At 38.9% G+C, this 23,363-nt stretch overlaps 3 protein-coding genes across 8 annotated transcripts; 2 read left to right on the top strand and 1 right to left on the bottom strand.

Moving 5' to 3' along the window:
• Positions 1-392: 392 nt before the first annotated feature.
• LOC122766606 (ADP-ribosyl cyclase/cyclic ADP-ribose hydrolase 1-like) lies at positions 393-4,518 on the bottom strand. 5 transcript variants are annotated; one of them, XM_044021725.1, is made up of 11 exons: positions 4,291-4,518; positions 3,678-3,862; positions 3,235-3,339; positions 3,000-3,123; positions 2,414-2,540; positions 2,183-2,318; positions 1,463-1,545; positions 1,275-1,348; positions 1,108-1,200; positions 697-783; positions 393-549 (listed from the first exon to the last, which is right to left on the bottom strand). In XM_044021725.1, exons 2-11 carry the CDS (start codon positions 3,754-3,756, stop codon positions 450-452), a joined length of 1,008 nt encoding a protein of 335 aa, XP_043877660.1. In that variant the 5' UTR covers positions 3,757-3,862; positions 4,291-4,518; the 3' UTR covers positions 393-449. The 5 variants fall into 5 exon arrangements, with proteins under 5 accessions (XP_043877660.1, XP_043877838.1, XP_043877919.1 ...); XM_044021903.1 differs by lacking the exon at positions 3,678-3,862; XM_044021984.1 differs by lacking the exon at positions 3,678-3,862 and having other exon boundaries at positions 3,235-3,315.
• A 2,060-nt stretch (positions 4,519-6,578) lies between these two features.
• Positions 6,579-15,107, top strand: LOC122771021 (inositol monophosphatase 1-like). Of its 2 annotated transcripts, none has more exons than XM_044028300.1 (9): positions 6,579-6,652; positions 6,971-7,074; positions 8,281-8,414; positions 9,193-9,297; positions 9,570-9,615; positions 9,748-9,856; positions 10,041-10,149; positions 11,229-11,380; positions 14,364-15,107. In XM_044028300.1, exons 2-9 carry the CDS (start codon positions 7,012-7,014, stop codon positions 14,483-14,485), a joined length of 840 nt encoding a protein of 279 aa, XP_043884235.1. In that variant the 5' UTR covers positions 6,579-6,652; positions 6,971-7,011; the 3' UTR covers positions 14,486-15,107. The 2 variants fall into 2 exon arrangements, with proteins under 2 accessions (XP_043884235.1, XP_043884244.1); XM_044028309.1 differs by having other exon boundaries at positions 6,579-6,656.
• Positions 15,108-18,740: 3,633 nt separating this feature from the next.
• LOC122771015 (inositol monophosphatase 1-like) lies at positions 18,741-23,151 on the top strand. Its single transcript, XM_044028286.1, has 9 exons — positions 18,741-18,877; positions 19,916-20,007; positions 20,843-20,982; positions 21,104-21,208; positions 21,713-21,758; positions 21,831-21,939; positions 22,132-22,240; positions 22,584-22,735; positions 22,914-23,151. The coding sequence occupies exons 2-9, from the start codon at positions 19,945-19,947 to the stop codon at positions 23,030-23,032; spliced, it is 843 nt and encodes a 280-aa protein (XP_043884221.1). The 5' UTR covers positions 18,741-18,877; positions 19,916-19,944; the 3' UTR covers positions 23,033-23,151.
• Positions 23,152-23,363: the final 212 nt, after the last annotated feature.

Below are 23,363 nucleotides of genomic sequence, written 5' to 3'. Positions count from 1 at the left end.
TTTCGCTCTGATTAAGTATTTGCCACAGTTTCGATTTGTTATAATTTGGACAAAGTTCTGAAAAAGGAGGACATTTTTTAGGGGAGCAAATTTATTGCCCAAATATTAGGTACACTTTCTGTCCTGTACACGGCGTGCAAAATTTGATAGAAACTGAACTTGGAACCTTTTAAAGAGGATAATATATCGCTTTTGGCTGCTTTATCACTGTGTATCAGTTTTATATGGCTGTACCCAATAAACTGGACAATAAATTAGTTAATCACTGATGTGGATTAATCTTACCATGCAGTAAAATCACTTGAACATGTATTTTATTTGACTTTGTCTTCGTCAGGTCCTCATATGAGGACAAATGAGAAAATGAAAGGATACAAAACAAATTTGCTGAGATTCCATGTTTATTTAAAAGGGTAAATCAAAGGGAAAAAAAAACTAAAATGGGTAAATCATTCGGATGTGAGGCTCTTTCTTTGTGTCAGATTGGCAGCATATGTCTGGCAGGAGGGATGTTTGGGGTCCTGGATGCACTGGAGGATCATCAGGGTCCTGTGGACAAAACACATGACCTCAGCTATAAATGTCCTCACACACACAACATCTGTGTGAAGTTTCACACTTCACACGGCAGATGTAAACAAACTGTTCCCTGAAGAAGAACGGCACCATTATTATAATATGTTAAACATCACTTACTGGTCGTTGTCTGTGCAAGTCCAGTGGAAACCTCTGGACTGGAGGATCTGGATCAGGTCCATGATGGATCCTTGATGACATGATTCTCTATACAGGAGGGAAAAACAAGGGCCACATGGAATCTGACTTCTTTGCAGATATGATTTCATTTTGTATAAGATGTACTTTGTCATAAAATGTCAATGGTAGTCGCAGTGGTTGTGAATAAGATAATTATAGTTATTTACAGCTTAAGTCATAAATGTTGGTAATCTCTTAATAGATACTTGCAGGGTTTTAAACTTTATAACAAGCCATGCAGTTCACATTTATGGTTCTCAAGCCAGTTTAATATAACCTTGAAACACTAGTGTACCTATTTTTAATAGCTATTTTAGAGTGTCTGAGTGTCATGAGTGATTCTATGCTCACATATATGGTCCGTCTAGATTGGCGACCACCTTAATGTTGACATAATCCACCCTGTGTGGATTCAGGCTGTCCAGTTCAACACTTCCAAGCATGCTGCAAGATAAAAAAAAAAAAAAGATTATTTGACGTTTTGTATCAATATATTCTCAATACTGTGTTTCCTTTACCTCTTCCTGTCGAAGGCGTTGACAATAGAGCCGTTCAGTAACACGGTGATGTTGCCACACGCCATTTCTGCAAACTAAAACAAGAATGAATAAGGAAAAGTCACACGGGACAAATATCCCACTGTTGGTTTTGGAGCAGTGTGTTTGTTGCACACCAGTGTTGCTGAACATATGGACACTGCACTCACACTCTGTGAGGCCTGCCTCCACAGGGAATACACCGGATGGTTCCTGCACGCCGACCACGCCGGACACGAGCTGAAATCAAAACCTGTGAGAGTCACATCCACAACTATCAGCCGGTCATAATCGCACGGAGGTGAGATTAGAGTCAGACACAAACAAGTTTGGGTGATTATCTTCGATGGTGACATGCAGTAACATGCAGCTGGCAGGTTAGTCTGTCATCAATGTGGGGGAAATGCAGATCCTTAAAAGTTATTTATATGCAACATTCAGATACATTTAAGACAATAAAGGTGCATTACATAGCTTTTAGGAGGCCTCGTGGCCTTTGCATAAGCCTGTAAGGTAAGGGTCTTGCTTAATGGAGGCCACCATCTTGCACGGACTTGGCGTGTTCCAATGGGAGCTGGAAGTCGTATAATTTAATTAATTAATTATTTAATAATTAATAATTAATAATTAAATAATTCTAAGACGGCTGCCACTTGCTTCAACAGCACAACAGTCTGCTTCTCTGTGTTATCTGTTTCACAGTAAATCATTCGGTAGTACTGTCATATTTATTATTATCTGTGGACCAGTTCTGACTTCCGATGTGACCGGAACGCACCAATATTTCTACAGCAAGAACGTGACTTGTGTTCAGTACAGTAAATTTCATTTCTGCAAAGAATTTTATTTGTACTTTTAGTCAGTCTTGAATATGGGACAAACAGATTTACCAGGACGCGCGTCTTGTCCGCACCAGATCAGGTCGTTGAACATGAAGCCGACCAGCGTGTCCTCCAGCGTCCAGAAGTGAGGTACGGCAGCAGCGTAGCTGTGCATCAGCGTTCTGGTTTTGCTCCAGAAGAGAGACTGGAGAAGACAGGAGGAAGGAAAAGCATAACTTGACAAGAATTCAAAAGTGTTTTATATCTTTATTTCAGAGCTGAAATCTCAGTCTTGCTCACTCTATCACATGGCCACTTTTGTGGGATTGCGTAAAACATGGGATGATAGTTCTCCACTGTCACGTTACAGGAAGACTGAAGGAGCACCGCCTCCTCAAACTGTCTCCAGATCTCCTCACAGTCATACCTACACATAAAGAGCATGTGTGTTAGATTTTTTTTTGATTAGTTTTACATATATTTCAAGAATCTTTAAACATTGCTGGTTAAATAAAGCTATAGAATTCTTTGGTTTTGGACTACTGGCTAAACAAAAGACGGGAAGGACTGTTTTCCCTCAAGGGTTCAAAATAATAATAATGCGCAAACTAATTAAAACTGAAAATACATGTGTTTTCATAGATTAGATAGATTGTTGGCTCTCAAGGTCTAAATGTAGGGAAGGTTTATTCCAGATTAACTGTATATTTAACTGCACACGGAATTGGATGTGAGATATTTTCAAAATATATTGAGCAAATACTACAATAGTTCCTATAGTTTAAGTCCTAAACCTGTTTGAACTGCTCGATGTTGCATGATTCTCATCCAGAATCATTGACTTTACAAAATGAGGCCTACTCAGGACTGTATAAATGTTATGTACCTTAAGCTTGGGTTGACTAGAGTGATGTAATCGTAGCAGCGTCCAACCACAATGTGTTTAATGTTGGGGGTTGTCCCGAGCTGTGCTCTCAGTTGACCGAGGTACACCAGAAGCGGGATCAACCCTTTTGAAATTGACACAAAGGCGTAAGAAAGGGAGAGAAGGAGACATTGTCTTCAACATTTGGAATGGGTTCTTCAAAGGAAGCTGAACGAAAAGAGAAGAGGTTACTTACACGTCATCAGGATGATCTTTACAAAGATCTGACATGCTTTAGTGAAGAAGGTCACGTTGGTTAGAGCCCACCACATTGCTCCTGAATAAAGATGCATGTTATAATCTGTAAATCAAACAGAACTCGCTATCAATTTTGGTTCCAGGCCACAAAGTACCTCAATAAAGCGCACAAAGGTGTGTGTTTGCCCATGAAATCAAACTCAAATCTCATGGCATTTATGAAATATCCTCCCACATTCTTTTCTTTTCTTTTCTTTTCATTTTTGGCAGAGCCGTCAAACCTGGCAGCTCGTCAATTGCCCTGCAGGAGATTGTTAACGTGCAATTTAAAAGTAGCTGACCTTTAGATAATTATTCTGGAATTCACAAAAGACAGGTTTTTTTTTTTTTTTTTCAAATTACAATAGAGTATACACGTACAGAGATCCAGTAAATGCTCACCCTTTCCCATGTAAAAGGTTAAACTGCAACAAATGGCTCCATGGCTGTGTTGTATAACGTTTTCTGTCCAAACTTGCATCCCCCTGTGTTGTGATGTGATGTGTTTGTCTCTCCTAAAATGGTTGACGTGCACAAGAGAGGCTGCTTTTCATAGGGTTGTCAACCACAGCTCCTCCGGACACCTCCTGCCTCAATAAGATCCACATGACTCCCATTATGGTGCCATTTTCAGTTTGTCCACACAGCGGGTGCAACGTTTCCAGAGACATGTAGGGAAATACTGTTTGTGTTTCTGGACACTATGTGATTATTTATGTCTTAAATAAGTGTCTACCTTCGGATGGACGTTCTTCCATGAACAGGCCAATAATAGAAAAGGCCTAAAGCTTCACTGGCACCCAGAAGGATTTAAAAGTAATGTTTCACCTTGAGAAATGATCATCTTTCTCTTTCAATCTTTCGTCATCAGTTTGTTTCAGTGTCCTTGTAATGCCACGTTTGTCCACATGAGGACACTAAGAGAAGCAGCATGTACTGTATGTCATCTATGTCACGAAAACATCAGTCTGTACTAACACAAGTACAACATGGATTAAAGTTAGTTGCTACTTACTTTATTATTGCATGTATACGTCAATAAAATACTTCCAGCAACAGAAGGTCAGTGGCAGAGCAAGTTGTCTTTCAACTGGAAGGTGATGGATTCAATTCCTGGCTCCTTTAGTCTATATGCTGACATGTCCATGGGCAAGACACTTGCTCCTGACGACTGTGCGGTAGTAACGAGTGATGAAGATAGTTAGGGGAAATGTAGTAGAGTAAAAAAAGAAGTTGCAAGTAAAGTACAGATATGTGAATGGGAAGTATTTGTACTTTGTTACATCATCACACTCTTTTTGTTCCCACTACTTTTTTGGTTGGTGTTGAAATAAATGAGGAAGTGACACAATTCATAACATCACAGGTTTGCTCATTGTGGCAGTTGACCGTCTGAATGATTTTTTTGTTAATTATAGAATTCCCATCTTGGCACATAAAACATTGCTTCTGTGTTCATATATGAAGTAACCACAACAGAACTATGGGAATGCAAAAGAGTCTTTTGTCTCAGCTTTTTCTGTTTGTCAAATCACTGTCATGTGACAGACTGAACGTGACTCTCATTGCAACTGTGTGCTCGGAGGGAATTAGATTTAATATTTGCGTGATTGCTGTGAAAGTTTTGGCCACCTCTTTGTGAGATTAAGGCTGTGAGGTCTCTGAGATAGTGCCCTCGTGTTTTTAAAGCTAATTGTGTTATCAGCACTCAGAACAGAGTGTCTCCTCAGAGGCAAAAAAAAGCCTATTGACAGAAAATGCTCTGAGGATAAATGGCTGAATGTAACAGATTTAAAAAAGCTTTCTGTAGTCAAAATGAACTATATTATAAGCTGCCCCTATGCCATTTATACAGGCATATGTAGTATATCAGCACTTTGCTTTTGTCTGTGCCTATTCTGTGTAAAAAGCACTACTACCTTTGCACTGACTATGCCGTGCCAACCTACGTCATGCTCTTGTGATGCCATACTCAGACAGGAATTTTTGGATTTGCTTGTATGACACACAAGCAGGAATTTTGGATCTCTTCCCTCCATAACCAACCCACTACTCCACTTCTCCATGGCATTTTGAGGAGGTTTCTATCTCAGTCTGTCTCAGTTAGGGATCCAATGACCCCACGCTTCCTTTCCATCACCCTCAATGAGCCAGTTAAAGCTGCCACACGATCATCGCTCAGGTGTTTACCAGAAATGAGACAGCGCCCCCATGCTGCTCACTTAAACACACCATTGATCTTAAAGAGCCTGTGAACAAAGTATCCTCACAGCTACTTCATCTAATGTGATGAATTTGTGCACCAACCACATTTACTCTACTTAACTTTGGCAAACTTAACTTTATTTAATATCAGGTCTCTGCCTGAATTGTCACTCTAAATTATTAAAGGTTTTATTATCAAGAATAAAAGACAATTTGTGTGTGTGTGTGTTTTTTTTTTTTTTAAATAGAAGTGAAATTCAAATTAAAGCACTTTTTATCAAATCAGCTCCATCATACTCACGCTTTATCAGGAAGCAGAGCAACTACTTCATTTAATAATTTCAACTTAACTTCAGCATCTACAGGCCCCAAAATAAAGTGTAAACTTTTGATGACTTTGCCGAACTCCCATCTGTGTTATGTATTGATTTGAACTGGCATTTCATTTCATATTTATGTTTACATGTGAATTACAGAGCTATAGACCTGTTTTTTTCATCTTTGATGGCCTTAGTAAATTTATTTTTTGGGCTTTGCTTAATTTTTCATTATAAATTATTCTTGGCTTCCCTGTTCTTCCTTACTTTTCTATTTGTTTGACTGACCCTATCTTTCTGAAAGCAAATCCACTCTTATTTGCTTAATTTTATATAAAAGGAAAGAAACTAGCAAAATAACACGTTTTTTTAGTAAATGGGTTTATTGATAACACACATACATTACAGCAGATCTGTTCTCCCTGTAATGTAGATAACATATATTATAGTAAAATACAGCATAAAAAAGTAAAACAATTAAGAGAAGTCAGCAGAACCTAAAAATTCATGTATACACATAAAAGAAAATATAACAAACAAAACAAAACAAGTCCAAAAACAATCTGCATTAATCCTCTACAAAGAGAGGATTAAATAGAAGAATAAATGTGTGAGAGATTATTCATTCTTGTTACTACATTTGTTTTCTATGTCTAGGAATTTAGAGAACGTAAGTTAGTCTACAATGAAAAACAAAAACAAAACTCTCTTATTCTGGCAAACAATGTCGGTGATGTAACATCCGGTAGCAGCGATTTAAACCAATGAGAGTGAGCGGCGCGTTCCCTGTAGTCCCACCCCTTCATAGTTGACAGCTAACAGCAACGAGATCTTCTTTCCCAAAGTTGCTTCAAGGTGGGTGTGTAACATTTAATTATTTTAATTGTTCTGTATAGCTGTCTGCAGTGTTAAATAAGCGTCAAGACAAAGCAGCCCAGATTAAAAAGCATTTAACGTTTGTAGCCGTGATTTCCGGTCCCGTTTAATCCTTCTTCCTGCTGTTAAAGCTATTTCGCAAAAGGAGCTAACTTAGCTAAATATCTCCAGTATAGGCTACTCGCTGCTGTTGAATTAATTTCCACCCTTTTCGAAAATACTCATTACTCGAAGGAAATTAAGAGAGTTCTGTTGAAATATTTGCAGTTGATAAAATATGTCGCTTTATACTGACAGGTCCCTGTCTGTGATTATCTCATCTCCTCCATCACATCAACATGAGTGATACTTGGCAAGAGTGTATGGACCACTGTGTGGAGGTCACCAAAACGGCTGGGAAGGTAAGAGCAGCGCTACTGAAGCCTTGCATTTGTCCCTACATGGCATGGAAACATGTTTAACTAGAGTGGATACATTACACACTGTCAGCCATGCTGAAACTTTTGTTTTAATTCAGATAATTTTTTATTAATTCCATGACCGGTGAATGAGGGAGGGAAAAAAAATAGAATACAATGTAAATGGGGTGCAGCAAGAATTATGTACAGCATCGTATATACATTTATATTTATTTTGTTTTTTTACTTTATTTTTGTTGTCCAAAAGGCTATTTTGCAACTGGACAGATGTTAGTCAACCTAAAAGTAAAACACAATGTGAAAATGCAGTCAATACAGGTCTATTAAAAGTTATATTCAAACGATAACTGTACACCACACAACTGATGTAATCAGGACATAAGACATGCTAAAAATGTCAGGACAAACTGTGTAGAAAAAGACAACAGCAGGTGGCAGCAAGAGAAGTCACGCACCAATTGGAAATAATAACTGTACCTAAATTTTAATGATCACAAATTTGATTGTTTATGACCCATTTTTCAGGTACAATTTAAATTAATGATATGAATCCCAGTTTCAAATGTGTGCTGGAAGTGTTCCATTCTTGTCATCAGACCTGTTTTGAATGTGTTGTGTTTGAAGGTTAGGAATATTGAGAGTGTTTTCATTAATTAAGCCTAATTGTTAATTATTTCCAAGTTGAGGCAGCTTAGCATGGAAAATAGTCTCTGGACTGTAAATTGGTCACTTGGGGTGAGTTTAATTAATATTTCCACCACTCTGTTGGTCAGCCTGTGTGTGTTACAGGTGATGCTAGTATTGTTAATTTTCGAGACTTGGTCTCTCTTAAAATAGAGAACAGGCAGACTTGACCAAAAATAGCTTTAAATATTAAATTGAGAAGTTAGGTTTTTCTGTTGCAGTCCTGTCCATCCAGTTTATATTTAACAAATGTAGGAGGCTCTTGAAGTGAAACTGAATATTTTGTTCTTGTTTAAAGAAACAACATTTTTCATGTTTTCAGTGTTAAATTTTTAATACAATTACAGTAGTGTATGCATAATAAATAGATAAATAAATAATAAAAAGTGAATTTGTATGCATATACTCGTCTCACCCATCATTGCCAACAAAATAAGAAACAGTAGATGTTGAAAGTGTTGCAAAAAACTTTCCTCTCTGAGTTTGTTGTTGTGCTCCTGCCAGATGATCCGTGACGCTCTCCAAAAGGACATTGCCATCATGCAGAAGAGCTCGCCGGTTGACCTGGTGACCGAAACGGACCAGAAAGTGGAGCAGCTCATTATATCGTCCATCAAGGAGAAGTACCCCACACACAGGTACTTCATCTGATGTGGCAAGGCGGTACATGTACTGCTTGATACTTGTTACTGTGTCATGTAATTTTTTTACCCCCTTTAATTCTCTTGATGCTTGGCCCTTGTTGTTGTCTATTTATTTTCCCTTATTTCATGCTATTTATTGCTTCATTTAATTCATTTCCTTTTTCCTTTTTATTTTGCAGTCTGGATGACAGTTTTCTATAATTTTGATGTATTATCAAGCAGCTTCATGCATTTTCTTATCATTTTCCATTGTAAGCCAGACCCAAATAAAAACAAATGGACAAATTAAATGTATCAGATGACAAAAATAAAGTGTTTCAATTTCATAAAAGTTCTTATTTACTCAGTCAACCGTTAATTGTAAATATGAAACTATAAAAAAAGCCACTGCTAGGAATGAAGTGTATGTATTTTGTATCCTTTTATTTGTTTGATTTATTAGTACATTAGTGGAGTGTTCTGTTTCCCAAATAAAAAAGGACCACACTGGTTGCTGCTGGCAAATTCTGACACATATAAAAGATGATTCTCCAAAGTTTAATCCAACCAAAAACAACCTTTTATGCAGTCCAATATGATATAACAGACTGACAACTGAGTAACAACCAAACGCTCAACAGCAACAAATAGTCCCCAAAATATAAGAAACGGAATTCCTATAGCGTTGTATTTTACCTACTGCTTTGCATGTTTAATAGTGGAACCTCTATTTAAGATAATATCACAGCACAATTGAATAACAAGCATCTTTTGTCTTTTGTGGATTTTAAAGCTTTATCGGTGAGGAGTCTGTCGCAGCGGGTTCAACAAGTGTTCTGACTGACAATCCCACTTGGATCATAGACCCCATCGATGGCACCACTAACTTTGTTCACAGGTACTTTTGCTGCTACACTCTTATACTATAGAAAACGACTGAGGAACACAATACTGACACTGTTCTGGATTGGTTTTTATCTTTGTCGCTGCTTAACTATTTTTATCTTTTAATTAGCTTCTCTCTAGGATTCTCCTCCCTGTCTGGGATAATTAGACGATGTAGATGAAACTGAGCTGCTGATTGAAACCGATTCCTCTGAGCTTTTACCAAAAGGGAGTTAATTAAACGAATATTTTATATTGTAAATTCTCTATTTTTTCTTCCCATAGGTTCCCATTTGTGTCTGTATCAATTGGCTTCACTGTGAAGAAAGAGGTAGGATTTTTCCTCTGTGATTCACAAATAAATGACACTGTAGCGCTTTGACCGGGGTTTTCTTTGTTTGCATGGTGTTTCTATTCTTATCCCTCCTCCCACACATTAATCACTGCCGTCTCTTGTCCTCAGATTGAATTTGGCATCGTCTATAGCTGCATTGAGGACAAAATGTACACGGCAAGGAAAGGAAAGGGAGCATTCTGCAATGGAGTCCAAATCAAAGTATCTGGACAAGAGGGTGAGCACAATGTTTTATTATTCTGTCATTCTTTGGTGCTGCAGTTTGAAATTAATACACTAGATGGAGCCAAATTACCAGCATGATCATCAGCGCCAAACTCTCACACTATGATTTTTGTGTTTTTCAAACCTGTGTGTTATTTCTAAAGGAGAATAAACTGTTTTTTTTATTTTTTTTTCAGATATCAGCAAGTCTCTGGTCCTGACAGAAATGGGCTTCAAGAGCGATCCTGAGAAATTCAAAACCATGCTGGGCAACATCAGTACCATCCTCAGCATCCCTGTACATGGGTATACATAAAAGATTTACAAGATTTTATCTGTAACATACCTCGCTAGTGAAAGTTGTTGTGGTAGCAGCAGTAAAAATAAAAATCACTCATGTCAGTTAAATTCTTTTAACATAGCAGCAGCAGCATCATAAAAACTTTCTTTATGTTTTCACTGTTGCTCTGTTATGAATGTTTGGGAGTCAGAGTAAACGTATCACTTCAGAAATTTGTTTTGCAGTTGGTAGTGCAAAAATAATAAAAGCATTTAAACATTAAACAGGGACAGAAGGCATCATAGATGCACACAGCACAAACAAATTTGACATTAAACAATCCCATTTCAATTTCATTGTTTAAAAGAAGTGTAAATAAAGTGCAGTAAGAACACTGTGATCATGAAAATGCCCAAATTGATTGTGTTGATTGCACATGGAAAAAAAGAGAAAATCGGTATCATGATCATGGACCGAGCCTTCAGCAGAACTTGCAAAAAGCATACAAAAAGTGTGAAAGCTGCTGTACACCAATTAGTTTGCTGGTTTCCTTGACCATATTGGACAAAAGTTTTGTTATGAAGAGAAAGGTCATCATAAAAAAACCTTCAGTTTCTTCTCAACTTTAAAGGACTTTAAAGAATTCAGTGAAAAAAAGCAGGCTAGAAAGATATTTGATAAAGTGTGGTCATGGGACTAGGGTTTTATTAATCATTGTCCAAATGTACTTGTAACACTCTCATATCAATGATGTATTTCCTGAGAATCCATCCACTGTAACTATAGTTAAGGCACAATTTAAATGTGCATGGTTCAATTCCTGGCCAGGGTTGTCATTATGGCAGCAGCTAACAATTATTTTCACAATTGATGAATCTGTTAATCATTTTCTCTATAGTTTCCTGTCTACATCAATGTTTTTATGTGACAAAATACCAAAAAGAGAAACCAATTTGAGATGCAATAAACATTCTGGTCTAAATGGAAACCGCAACTTATTTATTTTCTCAAACTCAACAAGGATTCTAACTAAAAAAACAGAATTCATTTTACCAAACCATCTGGAATTTTATGTACAGTGCTGACATCCAATTTTCATCCACAGAATCCGATCCCCGGGCAGTGCGGCTGTCAACATGTGTTTGGTAGCGTGTGGCGCGGCTGACGCATACTACCACATGGGCATCCACTGCTGGGACATGGCCGGAGGGGCAGCAGTCGTTACCGAAGCTGGGGGAGTCATCATAGACATTTCAGGTGAGTCATTATCACGGACGTTTCAGGTGAGTCACTGAGAAAATGTGAGACCTTCAAACAGCATTGCTGCTGAACTTTTCAAAGGCCACTGAGTCACTGGATGAGATGATGATGACACTGTTGATTAGCAGGGAAGAAAACTGCACATTGCTTTTATTGAATTAACAGTTCAGGGTTGGTCACATGTGGACAGCGCTTCAGTGCGACCTTTAACACCTTGCGGTAAAATACATCCTGTGTCCGACTAATGCGACCACCTGTGATCAGACCTGTGATAGAATGAAAAAAATCTCAAAAGCCACCCTTACACTTTTGTATATATGACCAAATGCAGCTTTGGGAAAATGATGTCATAGCCCAACCTGTCTTCTTCTTTTTGTGTTTAGAGTTTGTACACCGTGCGTCTGTACCCAGCTCTTTATTGTTTCTGTGGCAGCTTTTTGGTGCCAAATACAGGCTTAGAATATGTACTACTTTACTCAGAGTAGGTTTTGTGTGTCTAAAGTTCACCTTTCACCTTTTCCGTGTCAATAAGACCTTAGTGAACTAACACACTGAGCTTGCTTCGGTACGGAGCCCCCGCAGTCCTGGAAGGTTTTGTACATTTGTGTACAGGATATGGATCTTCATCACAATATTTTTTCTATCTTCTGATCCTCACTTTTATCCTACATTTGAGACAACTAAAGCTTAATTTTAACTTCTGAATGTCAAATAAAGACATTCTTGACACAGGATTGTCATCAGCAGGAATTCGTTTTTGTTGTGTTCCCATAAATTAATTATCTCTAGATCCATTTCTATTGCAGAAAATAAACAAAAAATATCACTTCCCTAGACTTTAGGGTTATCATACAGCTGTAGCATGTGAAGAAAATGAATGTGTTGTGTAGTGTTTATATTGCTACAATGGCCACAGATTAATAAATGCATGAGTGAGATGTGGGGAGTGTAAAAAAAAAAACCTTCAGTGACTGTCAAACTCGAGCAGATCAGAGGATTTCAGTGGCCTTTAATGTGTCCTAGGGATGGATTTGCATTAAAAGAATATTGCCACATGCCTTTCAGAGACACCGCCTCAAATATGGTTTGAGTGATTGTCTCTGAAGACTCATTCAAGATGCATTTCATTTGGCTGCATTCAAACCTGTAGGTGGAGCTGTTCACTTGTGATTGTATCACTCAAAATGAATATTAATGCCAGGCCTGTCCAGGGTCACAGTCATAGACAAGAGGCAGCTACTGCCTGAGAAGTACAAAGAGAAAGCTGCATTGTGTGGCTGTTGGAGATTTCGGATCTGATTTTGATGTTGTTATTCTGCCTCTGTTTGGCCTTCGTAAAACAGAAACGATGGAACATGTTGTGTCCTTTGTCCGACAAAAGGCTCTGCCCGGCAGTACTATCCGGCCTGGCTGAAGGAGCGTGTGTGTATACAGCAGCAGTGCAGTGGCGAGCAGGAACAAGAGGAGTTTATCTTGCTGAATAGTTAACGTTTTTGAGCAGTAGTATTTACTTTTTGTGGCTCCTCTTTGTGTTGCTATGCTCCAACCAATTTGCAGGTATGTCGCAATGTTGTTGCCTCTGTCTGTCTCGACATAAAATAGATCACTTCCTGTGAGCTGAGCAGCAATGTTGCCAGGCGACATGAGAACCTTTAACACCACTATACTGAGAAACACAGAGAGACTCCTGTGGAGCTGATAGGCTTAATCAGCATTGTTTGACATTAACAATGGTTTAAAGGTGATACACAGTTGTTTACATTTAAAGTAACACACTATAGTGTTAATTCTGAACAACACTGCCACTGACATAACAGCTGGTCATGCTAACGAACCTGTACTGTTCTCTTAATATTTGCCAAGTCAGACACAGTAGTGACATTGCCACACCTTTGAGTTCTGTTAAAAATAATCCTCTCTGTATTAATTTTAAACTCTACACTAATGAAGGGCACACACAAACTTTAAAACTTCAAGGCACTTTGATCCCAGAGGGGTTGACGTGGAGTGAATCAGTTAAGCCCACAACAGTCCCCTTTCCGTCCTCGGACTAAGACTAACTGAAGGTCACAGCTCTTCTCAGTCAAACTCTGATCCCGTTTATTATTAAATTTGAAAATGAAAAACAGACCATGAACTCGCTTTCTGCTTATTTCGCCCACTGGGCAGCACGATTAGTCAGATGCATTGGGATTCAGCACAGTATCTGCCGAATTGTCAACATAATGAATAGTAACGCAGATGAATAACAAAAATGATGCATTTTTTAGAGTAGATACTCATTGACTTGAATATAAAACATTTTCCCTAGCATTAAAAACCCAGTCAATAAGTTGTCATTGCATAATAATAACCCTGAGTTTAAGCTCTTAGAGGGATTAAAGTGTCTGAAATTTAATTTAATATATTCTTTTCTTGCCTGTTGCCTGCTTTCGTTGATTCTTTTTGTGTGTGATCTGCCACTACACCGCTGTTGTACAATACAGTTATAAAAACTACTAAACTGCCTTCTCTCTGGCATTGAAAAGGTTGTAAAAGGTCTTAATTTTAAATGATTCGCCAGATTGAAGCATTTAAAGTGAGCTGTTGAACAATAATGTGTAAAAAGTAAACCGTTGAATACTGTACAAGTAGAAGATTTCCCATGAAGCAAGAACCTGGTAAATCACTCTGCACAACTGCTTCGGTTTCATCTAATAAATATTTTCTTATTTTGAGGTAACCTGCCTGAGTCTAAACCTCAAAGTTAATCAGTTTAAAATCATGTTAAATAGTGAAATAGATCATTCTTTGTCCATCTACTAATTTATTATTCCCATTATCTCTTGTAACATCACGTCCAGAGGTTGTACATTTGAATTGTTAGTTTGTTTATCGTGATTACTACTAACAAATATCTCAAGCTTGTACTGCTTAGAATTCATCATAGACTGAAGAAATTCTTACTCATTACTTTTTATTTTTCTTGTTAAATAACCAGGTGGACCGTTTGATCTGATGTCCCGGAGGCTGATCGTGGCGAGCAGCAGGGTGATAGCAGAGCGCCTTGTGAAGGAAATAACCGAGTTTGACGTCGGCAGAGACGACACTGAGCACAAGTAAACGTCCACAAACTCCTCTCAGCTGCTTCGTATTCTCAGGTCAGGATTCTGTCATTGCCTTAACCACTTAAATAATCAACTTACCTCTTTAAAACGAGTTGAGTTCGACTCTTAAATACTCCACATTCACATTTTCATCCTTCTGCTTTTGTTAAATGTGCACGGTAATGCTAGTATTTGAGACAAGAAAGATGTATTAAAGTAATCTGAGTGTTGTTTTTATTTTCCTTAATCACATAGCAGTCTTTATTATTTATTATTATAAAATGTATATTTAGGTGAGTGTGTATGATGCAGCAAATACATCGATACAGCACCACTAACTCATGAAAAAGTTTGGGACGAATGTGTTCAGATTTTGACCAATCATTTTGATATCTGATCTTATGTGATGGTATGTTTTACATGTTGATAGTTACATTCAATATACAGTGCCATCACTAGTTTGCACTAAAGCTCATACAAGAATATGTACACCAACATTTAAATACTGTACTGTAAAAAGTCGTTCCAGACAGAAATGGACTGATGTGTTCTTAGAAATGTGTGCAGTTTGTTCAAATATGTTCATATCGTAAGAATTTAAAGAAAGCAGCAAATAATAAAAAAAACAAAACACTTCAGCAGCATGTTCCCTACCTCTCTTCAACTCAACATAGACAAGATTATTTCATGTTGTTAAAGCAGAGACAGGTGCCAACACGCCTGGACGTCAGAGACAATACCTTGCAACATAACTACTCACTGAGGATTATTTTGCAGGGGGGAAAAATGACACATGAATTATAGATCTTAGACTAATAACTAAGGGAGTTTGGCATCATGTTCTTGGCTCTGTGTAAGTAGTTAACAGTAGTTACACAAACCTATAGAACTGGTCCAGAAGGTGTCCACTAAATGTGCTTATTTTCATCAATAAATGGCTCAAGTTGTTACTGTGAGAGTCTCGACAGCTTAACTGAAGCATGAGTGTCACTCAATTCTAACACTGAATCCTCATGAGACCTGAGAGTTGCAGGAAGCTGGCTGAACAGATCTCTGTTTGTAAGTGCTCCTCTCCCACATTTATAAACATAGAGCCCTGGTTAAAAAACATAAAATAATCCTTGAATTCCCTTTAAACATAATCGCCCTCCCATCATTGCTGCATCTACTCTCCACCATCTAATCGACATCCCAATATGGGTCTGTTTCAGATATCAAATGTTCAGGACACGAATAGATGTCCATATTGACCCAGAAAAATGAAAAACTGTCTTTCCTGCTAAATATAGGAAACCAAATAAACTGGAAAAGGCCCCTGAACACCCATAAAACATCAGAAAAGAGTGACTGTCGCTGCTGCTGTGATTTATAAGAGATAAAAAGCATTCACAGCAGTCACGCGATGTAAAATCTCCGCTGCATTGCTTCTGCCATTTCAGTCGCTGCTGCACTTTCACCAGACAGAGTTTTGCTCTCCACGGGCTGTTCGCTCTCCTCTCCTCTCTCTTTTTTTTTTTTTTTAACTTGTGTTTGCTGATGACAAACAAATGGTTTTAAAACACTTAACTTGAGCAAAGCGAGCCCTCCGATGTTGCAGCCCCCTCCACAGAAATCAATGGTCCATGTTAGTCTGCAGCGGGTGGTTCAGACGCAATCACCAGCGCTGGGATTGATTTCCGTAGTCGGCCAACTGAAAGCCAAGTCTTCTTCTGTCAACACCTCCTTTTTATACCCACAGCTGCTCAACAAATCTTTTTATCGTTTACAATGTCCTGTGTTTTGATGACCATTTTTCTCGGTTACTGACTGAATGATGGCACAGAGACCCAAAGCCCTTAGTTCATTGTTCTTTTGAAAACAGGCAAGGCAGTGTTTTCCGGCTACATCTCAAAACGAGCCCCTGGAGATTTCAGACTGAGGCTCAGTAGATATTTTCTTTGGCCTCGATAACAATTTTTTCTTAGTTTCAATTACTTTTTCAGTTTGTTCTACACCTCAGTATGTCTTTGTGGTCTGCCTTTTTCTCACATCACATAGAATATTTGTCTCAGTGGCGTGGTGTTTGGAATGGTAATGTCGGTCTTACAGTTGTTTCTTATGGTTGGAACGTAAAGCCATGGGCGAGTGAACTTTGCTGTGTTGAACTGGATTTCTTACTTTTACATATCTACTAATGCAATAACCAATTTCTTTCCTGATTAATGATTGCACGGCTCTGGAAATTATGACGTTGGTCAGTCGATCGATTCTCCAAAGTAAAAATGATTCATTTGCTCTGAGATTTCAGACAGATCTGTTCTTTGCAATCTCTTTGAGACCCAACTATTAGATGGATTGCCATGAAATGTAGTGCAGACATTCATGTTCCCCCTTCAGATGAATCACTTTGGTTCAGAACCTGTAGAATCTTTTTTTTTTTTGCTCCTGCTCATCTTTCAGGTCGCACCGCTGACCTTCAGTCTCTTGACAGGCCTCAGTTACAGCCGTGATTCCAGAGAAGCAAACATCCAAAACATCCATCATTCTGGATAAATTATTCATAACGGACCTGCCAGGGAGACGGCGGTGCTGATGTATTTGTTTGGCTTGTTCTATTACTTCTCTCTGTCTGTCTCCCAACATTTTTAGAGAGCGTCTTACATTTAGTGCACAACCGGGACAACGAGGTGACAACTGCTCTCCTGCTGCTCCCAGTCAAAAAAAAAAAACTTTCAACAAATCCTTCCTGCATGGAACACCACACTGAATTACTGATCTGTTTAACAACACGGGTCTTTTTCTTTTATCTTTGCCGCACATGTTGTGCATCTTTCCGCAAAAGCTGGGACTTATATCAGGCGATTACGTTTGAGAGAATCGGATGTAAACTAGTTAAGTGCTCCTCTCCTGTCATCACTGGCGAATTGAAGAAACAGGCTCTGGGTATTTCGACACATAGATTTGAGTAATGCAAGGTGTGGCAGTGAGGGAACATCGTGTCTGAACGGGCCATGGAAAAAAACACTGTCTGCTACTTCACGCAGAAGAATTAGACAATGTACATTGAAATAAAACACTAGAAAGACATTTATTCATCAATAAAGTCTCATATCAACATTAAAGCTGCATTGTGTAACTTTTGGGGATTCTGCCTGTGTTTGGTCTTCATGAACAGAAACAACGTGTATGTGTCATACATTCCCATAGCAGCACAGCACAGCACATTAAAACCAGTGGGCGTAGACGCTGGGCTGATGCATCATGATTGGAGGGACTGTCTGTAAGGCGGAAGTACTTTTTGATTGACAATTGTAAAAATATATAAAAAAACGCCACTGAACACTACAGTGTAAAAGTCAAAAATCAGGGCAAGTACTCCAAAAAATATTTAAATGGCTGCTGGATCAACAAAAGCTCACACCAAATTTGATAAAAGAGAAGATCTGCACATCTTCAAGGATTTTATTTGCTGCACTGATGCGTCTTTCTCAGGCGAATTATTCTGTTTAGATCATATTATATCTGGTAGATTAAGCTACACTTCATTGTATGTTTTAATTTAACAATAAAGTCGTTTCTGTGACTGTCACAGTCGTAATGTTGTTGTTTTGTTATTTCCTCCCGTTGTGGTGTAGTTGCAGAGGTTACCTCGCCTTATAGTGTAATAAAATAACTGCGTGCTGTCGCCTGTCCACATGACAGTTGCAGGAATGCAGTAAAGTCAGAATGTGCATGTGGAGTGTCTGCAGTTTATTTTATTGATGAGAAGGTGAGGTAGTGAGAAAACGGGTGAGCAGGCACACAATATTTCTCACAGGGGGGTGAACCTTTTCCGAGTATTCCAAAGAGAACACAAGGACAGAAGCTGAAAGCGGTGAAGCTATCAGGAAATATTAAATTAGCAGGAGGCTTTGTTAGTCCTGCCAACATTCCAGAAGAAAACAAAGTAAGGATCTTGAATGTTAAGTAAGTAACACAGTAAGGATGGTATTTACTGCGCTTTTGTTGCATTGCTAATTATGAGTCACCATCTGCATGCGTGTTTGACATGCCTGAGACATGAGATGTTAATGGGATGTATGGACACCACTGATTATGTCACAGCAGGGTGTTGTCTTCCTGAGACACCTCCACACTGTCCACCCAGATCAATCGAGAAGACAACCCAGAGAAATTTTCCACTCACCTATAATGCAACTTACTTTATGTTAAATGAAGCGCGCCATGTCATCGCAGGCCAACCACTGTAAGCGCAATGTTTTGCTCTGTGGAAACGTGAGGGTGGTGCCAGTACTTTTCCCACTCTATCATGCCAGCTTTTTTCTTTTTTTCTTCTTAAGATAGAGGCAGCTAAAAGTTTTGCTTTTCAAAAGCTGTTGCACTTGCATCAAGGAGCGACGTTTACCAACACCAACAGACTTCACAGAAAGTAAGTTTTTCTTCCATTTCAGTCATTTTAATCATACGTGTGTGTACAAAAAGTAGTGCAACTGTGTGTTTATAATCACAGGAGGTGGTTCATTTTCTATTATCTCATTTATTATTTTTACTTAATTTTGATTTATTTCCTAAAACATGTCAAATGTTCAGCCAGATATCACACAGAAAAGCTTTTAAGACATAAGATGGCAAAGAATCATGCATATAGAGACTGATGGTAAGAGATGCACACGCTGTGATCTACTACAACAGAGTTCATTGAGGTGAGGGGTGGTGTCTCTTCCTGACATACTAATATCGGACTCACGTAAAAAGATTTTTAAGATGTGATCATTTTTTTTGCTTACCTCCATAAGCGAGATGAGCCAACACTTGTTAAAATCATATTTGTGTCCCCTTTACTCTTACAAGCCAGTTACTGGATCCTCATCCTCTCCAGTTACCAAAATTCAGAGAGGAGGTGATAAAAATGTTAATATGCAAATGTGAGTGGCATATACGCAGAAGCAATCAGCTTAACATGCATTTCTGTGTGATATTTTTTTTTTATTTATTGCCCTGGGTTTTGCCTCTTAGGCTCCTGATACTCAGAGATTTTACCTGCTTTCACTAATCATGACCAGGCGGCTTCTTTTTCATGAATATCTGCAGCAAGAATTTTGCACATACCATGCAATATTTATGTAAGAAGTGTATTAGCAAAGGTTTATTGCAGTTTGCACACGTAACACCGACACCTTTAGCAACATCGGTTTCCTAATCACGGTGGCTTAAAGTTGTAAAGTTGTGGTTGTGAGTTTAAAAAAAAATGAAGCAGGACCTGTTGACAGCGGCTGCAGAGGAAGTGTTGTGTAACAACATTGTGTTGTAAAAAGCAATGTGTTAATCATGCAGGTTTGCCGTATGGTCTTGCTGGCCTCAGAGAGGAGGCCTTGACACCTTTTATGACGAGCATGCTCCTAATTTTAGCCTCTTTTTTATGATACATTGTTGCATCTTAAATTGTTGTTTTTTCTTCTTTTTACAGCTCTCTCCTAAGTGAGAAATAAAGAAAACATGGCACAGCAATGGCAGAGGGAGTATGACTTTGCTGTTAAAGTGGCCAGAAAGGCTGGAGAGGTATGTATATAAATGTGTTTCACTGTTGTTGTTGTTGTTGGTGCCTAGCTTTAAAGCTGTAGTGCGTAACTTTTAAATGCCAGGCATACATCCCATACATTGTCAAATTAGTTAACTGAATGCTGATTAAGCCTATCAGCTCCACATGACTCTCTGTTTCATAGTTGTATAGTTGTGTTTATATCTCGTGTTACTATAGGCGACATTTCTGGCGCTGCACACAGGAAGTGTGCAGTTTCATGTTAAGACAAGTGCAGGCAACAGAGCAGATTGTGCTAGTAATACCAGATTATCTTCTGGGTCTCCCAAGGATGCCAATGTGGGAGGAAAAATATATTGTTTAGCCACCAGGGGGCGACTTTGCTTTGAAAGGAAGTCAATGGAAGAATTCTTCTTCTTCTCACTTGATTGAAAACGTCAGTAAACATTTTCTTGAGAAGTTAATGGTCTCAGTTGCTAGTTTGAGGTCTTTTTTTTTAACAGAGCATAGTGTCAAAAATAGAAGAGCACATACTGTATGAGTCCACACCGGTGTGATTGACAGCTGGTTTCGGAGACCAATGGGAGCCTGTTTGTCAGGAGATACCTGTGAATTTTCTGGCTGTAAAACCTCAAAATGGGGCTGGAGGCTTCATAGTGGGAGACAGCATGTAGACAGCATTACTGGTTACGTTACATCATTTTAGTCTAGGAAGCACAAACACAAGCAGAACAATATCAGCATCAACAAAAGGCTCTCTTAATGAAAACATTACAGCGTTAGACTATATATCAATATAAAGATATTTAATGATACAAGTATCAGGCAGCATAATTATATGCCATTTTTTTTCAGGAAATAAGGAAAGCTGGGGAAAGCGAGATTCGAGTCATGACAAAAAGCTGCACTGTCGACCTCGTAACCAAGACTGATGAACGGGTGGAGAAAATCATCATCGGGTCTCTTAAAGAGGAATTTGGAGAAGGGACGCACTGGTGGGACTTACTGCAACACAAACACACACTGACACACACGCTGCCGTGTGCTTTCGTTGATCGATGCAAAAGCGAAATCCTGACAATCGCTCACTGGTTTGTTGTTCCCTCTGTGCTTCAGTTTCATTGGGGAGGAGTCGGTCGCGAAGGGCGAGCAGTGTATCTTAAGTGACAAACCTACGTGGATCATTGACCCAGTGGACGGCACCACTAACTTCGTCCATGGGTAAGACGCCTCCCTCTCTGTCTCGTTAAAGGACAATTAGTTGAGTTAAACCGTTCAAAGTGACTCGATACTATCATTGATTGATCGATTCATCTCCTTCGATCGATTGGTTTCTCTCCATGTGTAGGTTCACGCTGGGGGATAACATTAACTTAGCGAGCTTGATTTCTGGTTATCTGTGGTTAAAAAGCAGCTTCAGTTAATTAAAATGCCAGATATTCCAGTGCTACTTGTTAACCTAGCATTAAAGGAATATTCTGAAACCCTCCCCTTTTGTTTTCTTTCTGATCAGTTTTGTTATATATAAGAAATTGGTTATTGATTGTTGTGTTAAAACACCCAGGTTTAATTAAAAGACTAATTATGACCCTTTTGATGAGTCCAGTGCTGCAGTGATGCTATCCTTTTTTTCTAAAGAAGCAAAAATGCACTTATATCATTAAAACAGTAAAATACCAGTTTCTACAGCTTCATAATGTAATAAGTGGTGCTTTTCATTTACAGATTCCCATTTGTGGCCGTGTCCATCGCCTTTGCTGTCAACAAGCACGTACGTCAAAGAAAATGCATAAAATAATTTAAAAAACAATACTTTATGAAATGGTGCATTTTCTGTTCTTAGTTGGAGTTTGGTGTCGTGTACAGCTGCTTGGAAGACAAGATGTATAAAGCAAGGAATGGAATGGGAGCTTTCTGCAACGACGAACCCATCCAGGTGTCTGATGTACAAGGTAAACCTGCTGCCTTTTTTTCATGCGCTCATATGGAGCTTTGCAGTGTATTTGGAAAGAGAGCAATCATCGGGTATTGACTGATCTCAGGGACTCAGGTTCTTCTGTCACGTAGAGTCCTTCAAATCAAAAAGTATTCAATGCATTGTTGCCTGATGTGTCACATGTTTACCACGGCGGCGCCATATACAGAGATCAAGAAGTCCATTATCATCTCTGAGCACGGTGTGGACAGGACCCCCGAAAAAGTGAAGAAGATTTTCTCTACAATGCAGAAGATCCTCTGCATCCCAGTGCACGGGTGAGTTTGCTTCGCATCGCGCATACACTACATATACACCGACTCTTTTTTATTGCATACACATCTCTTCAAAGACAAAAATGCAGGAAATACTGTATATGTATATGGTTTAGAATCTGCCTTTTGATGCCATGAAAATGACACCTATCCATCACAAACAATTCAGATTGATATGTCAAAACAAACTCCTTGGTAGAGGTAAAACCCACGTGTAATATCATCTACTTTCACAGCACACTTTACCCTTTATTTACGTTGTTCTTTTCTCTTCTGCTTCACTGTCATTGTGGGTGATCATCGTTGATTTGAAATGTACTCATGTCCGGCTGATGTGTCCTGACAGGCTCCGTGGATCAGGGACAGCTGCCACTAACATGTGCCTGGTGGCGTCGGGCGCGGTGGAAGCCTTCTTTGAGATCGGCATCCACTGCTGGGACATCGCCGCTGGTGCAGTTATAGTCAAAGAAGCTGGAGGAATATTGCTGGATGTGGACGGTGTGTATGCCTTCAGATCTCGATAATCGTCTGTTTTTGTTTGTTTTATGCTGCATCAAACCGCAGCGGGTCACAAACTAAGAGTGACCTAATGAGAATCAGTGGGATTAGCTTTCGGCAAACAGACTGCAAATGAAACCCATTTTTTTTTTAACAAAGGCTCTGTTTGATGATTCAGGGGGACCGTTCGATTTGATGTCTCGAAGGATGGTCTCGGCAAACAATGACATTATTGCTAAGCGGATCATCAAAGAAATCGAAGTGTTCCCCGCGGAGAGGGACGACGCCCCGGTGTAGAAGAAATAACAACAATCCCAAACAATGTTTCCGCTGATTTCCCAAATATATTAGCATATTCCATCTTGATGTACTGTGTATGTCTGTGTATGAAATAAAAGTAACTCCTGTAATCATGACTCCGTTTGCATGCTGGCTGTGTTTTCTCGCGTATTTTTCAATCAAAAGAAATGATTTAAGTGCAGCTGAAGTGACCTTGATGTTAAATTTTTATTACACTTCTGTGATTGGTTTGTCAGAAGTATTGATTGAGGTGTGGGAAGTGCTGTAATTTTGCACTTAAGCCGCGCCCGTGATCTACAATATACATGAAATATTCAGCTTGTCACCC

The sequence above is a fragment of the Solea senegalensis genome, linkage group LG1 (assembly GCF_019176455.1).
Source record: "Solea senegalensis isolate Sse05_10M linkage group LG1, IFAPA_SoseM_1, whole genome shotgun sequence".
Lineage (NCBI taxonomy): Eukaryota > Metazoa > Chordata > Actinopteri > Pleuronectiformes > Soleidae > Solea > Solea senegalensis.
This window is presented reverse-complemented; position numbering and strand designations above follow the sequence as displayed.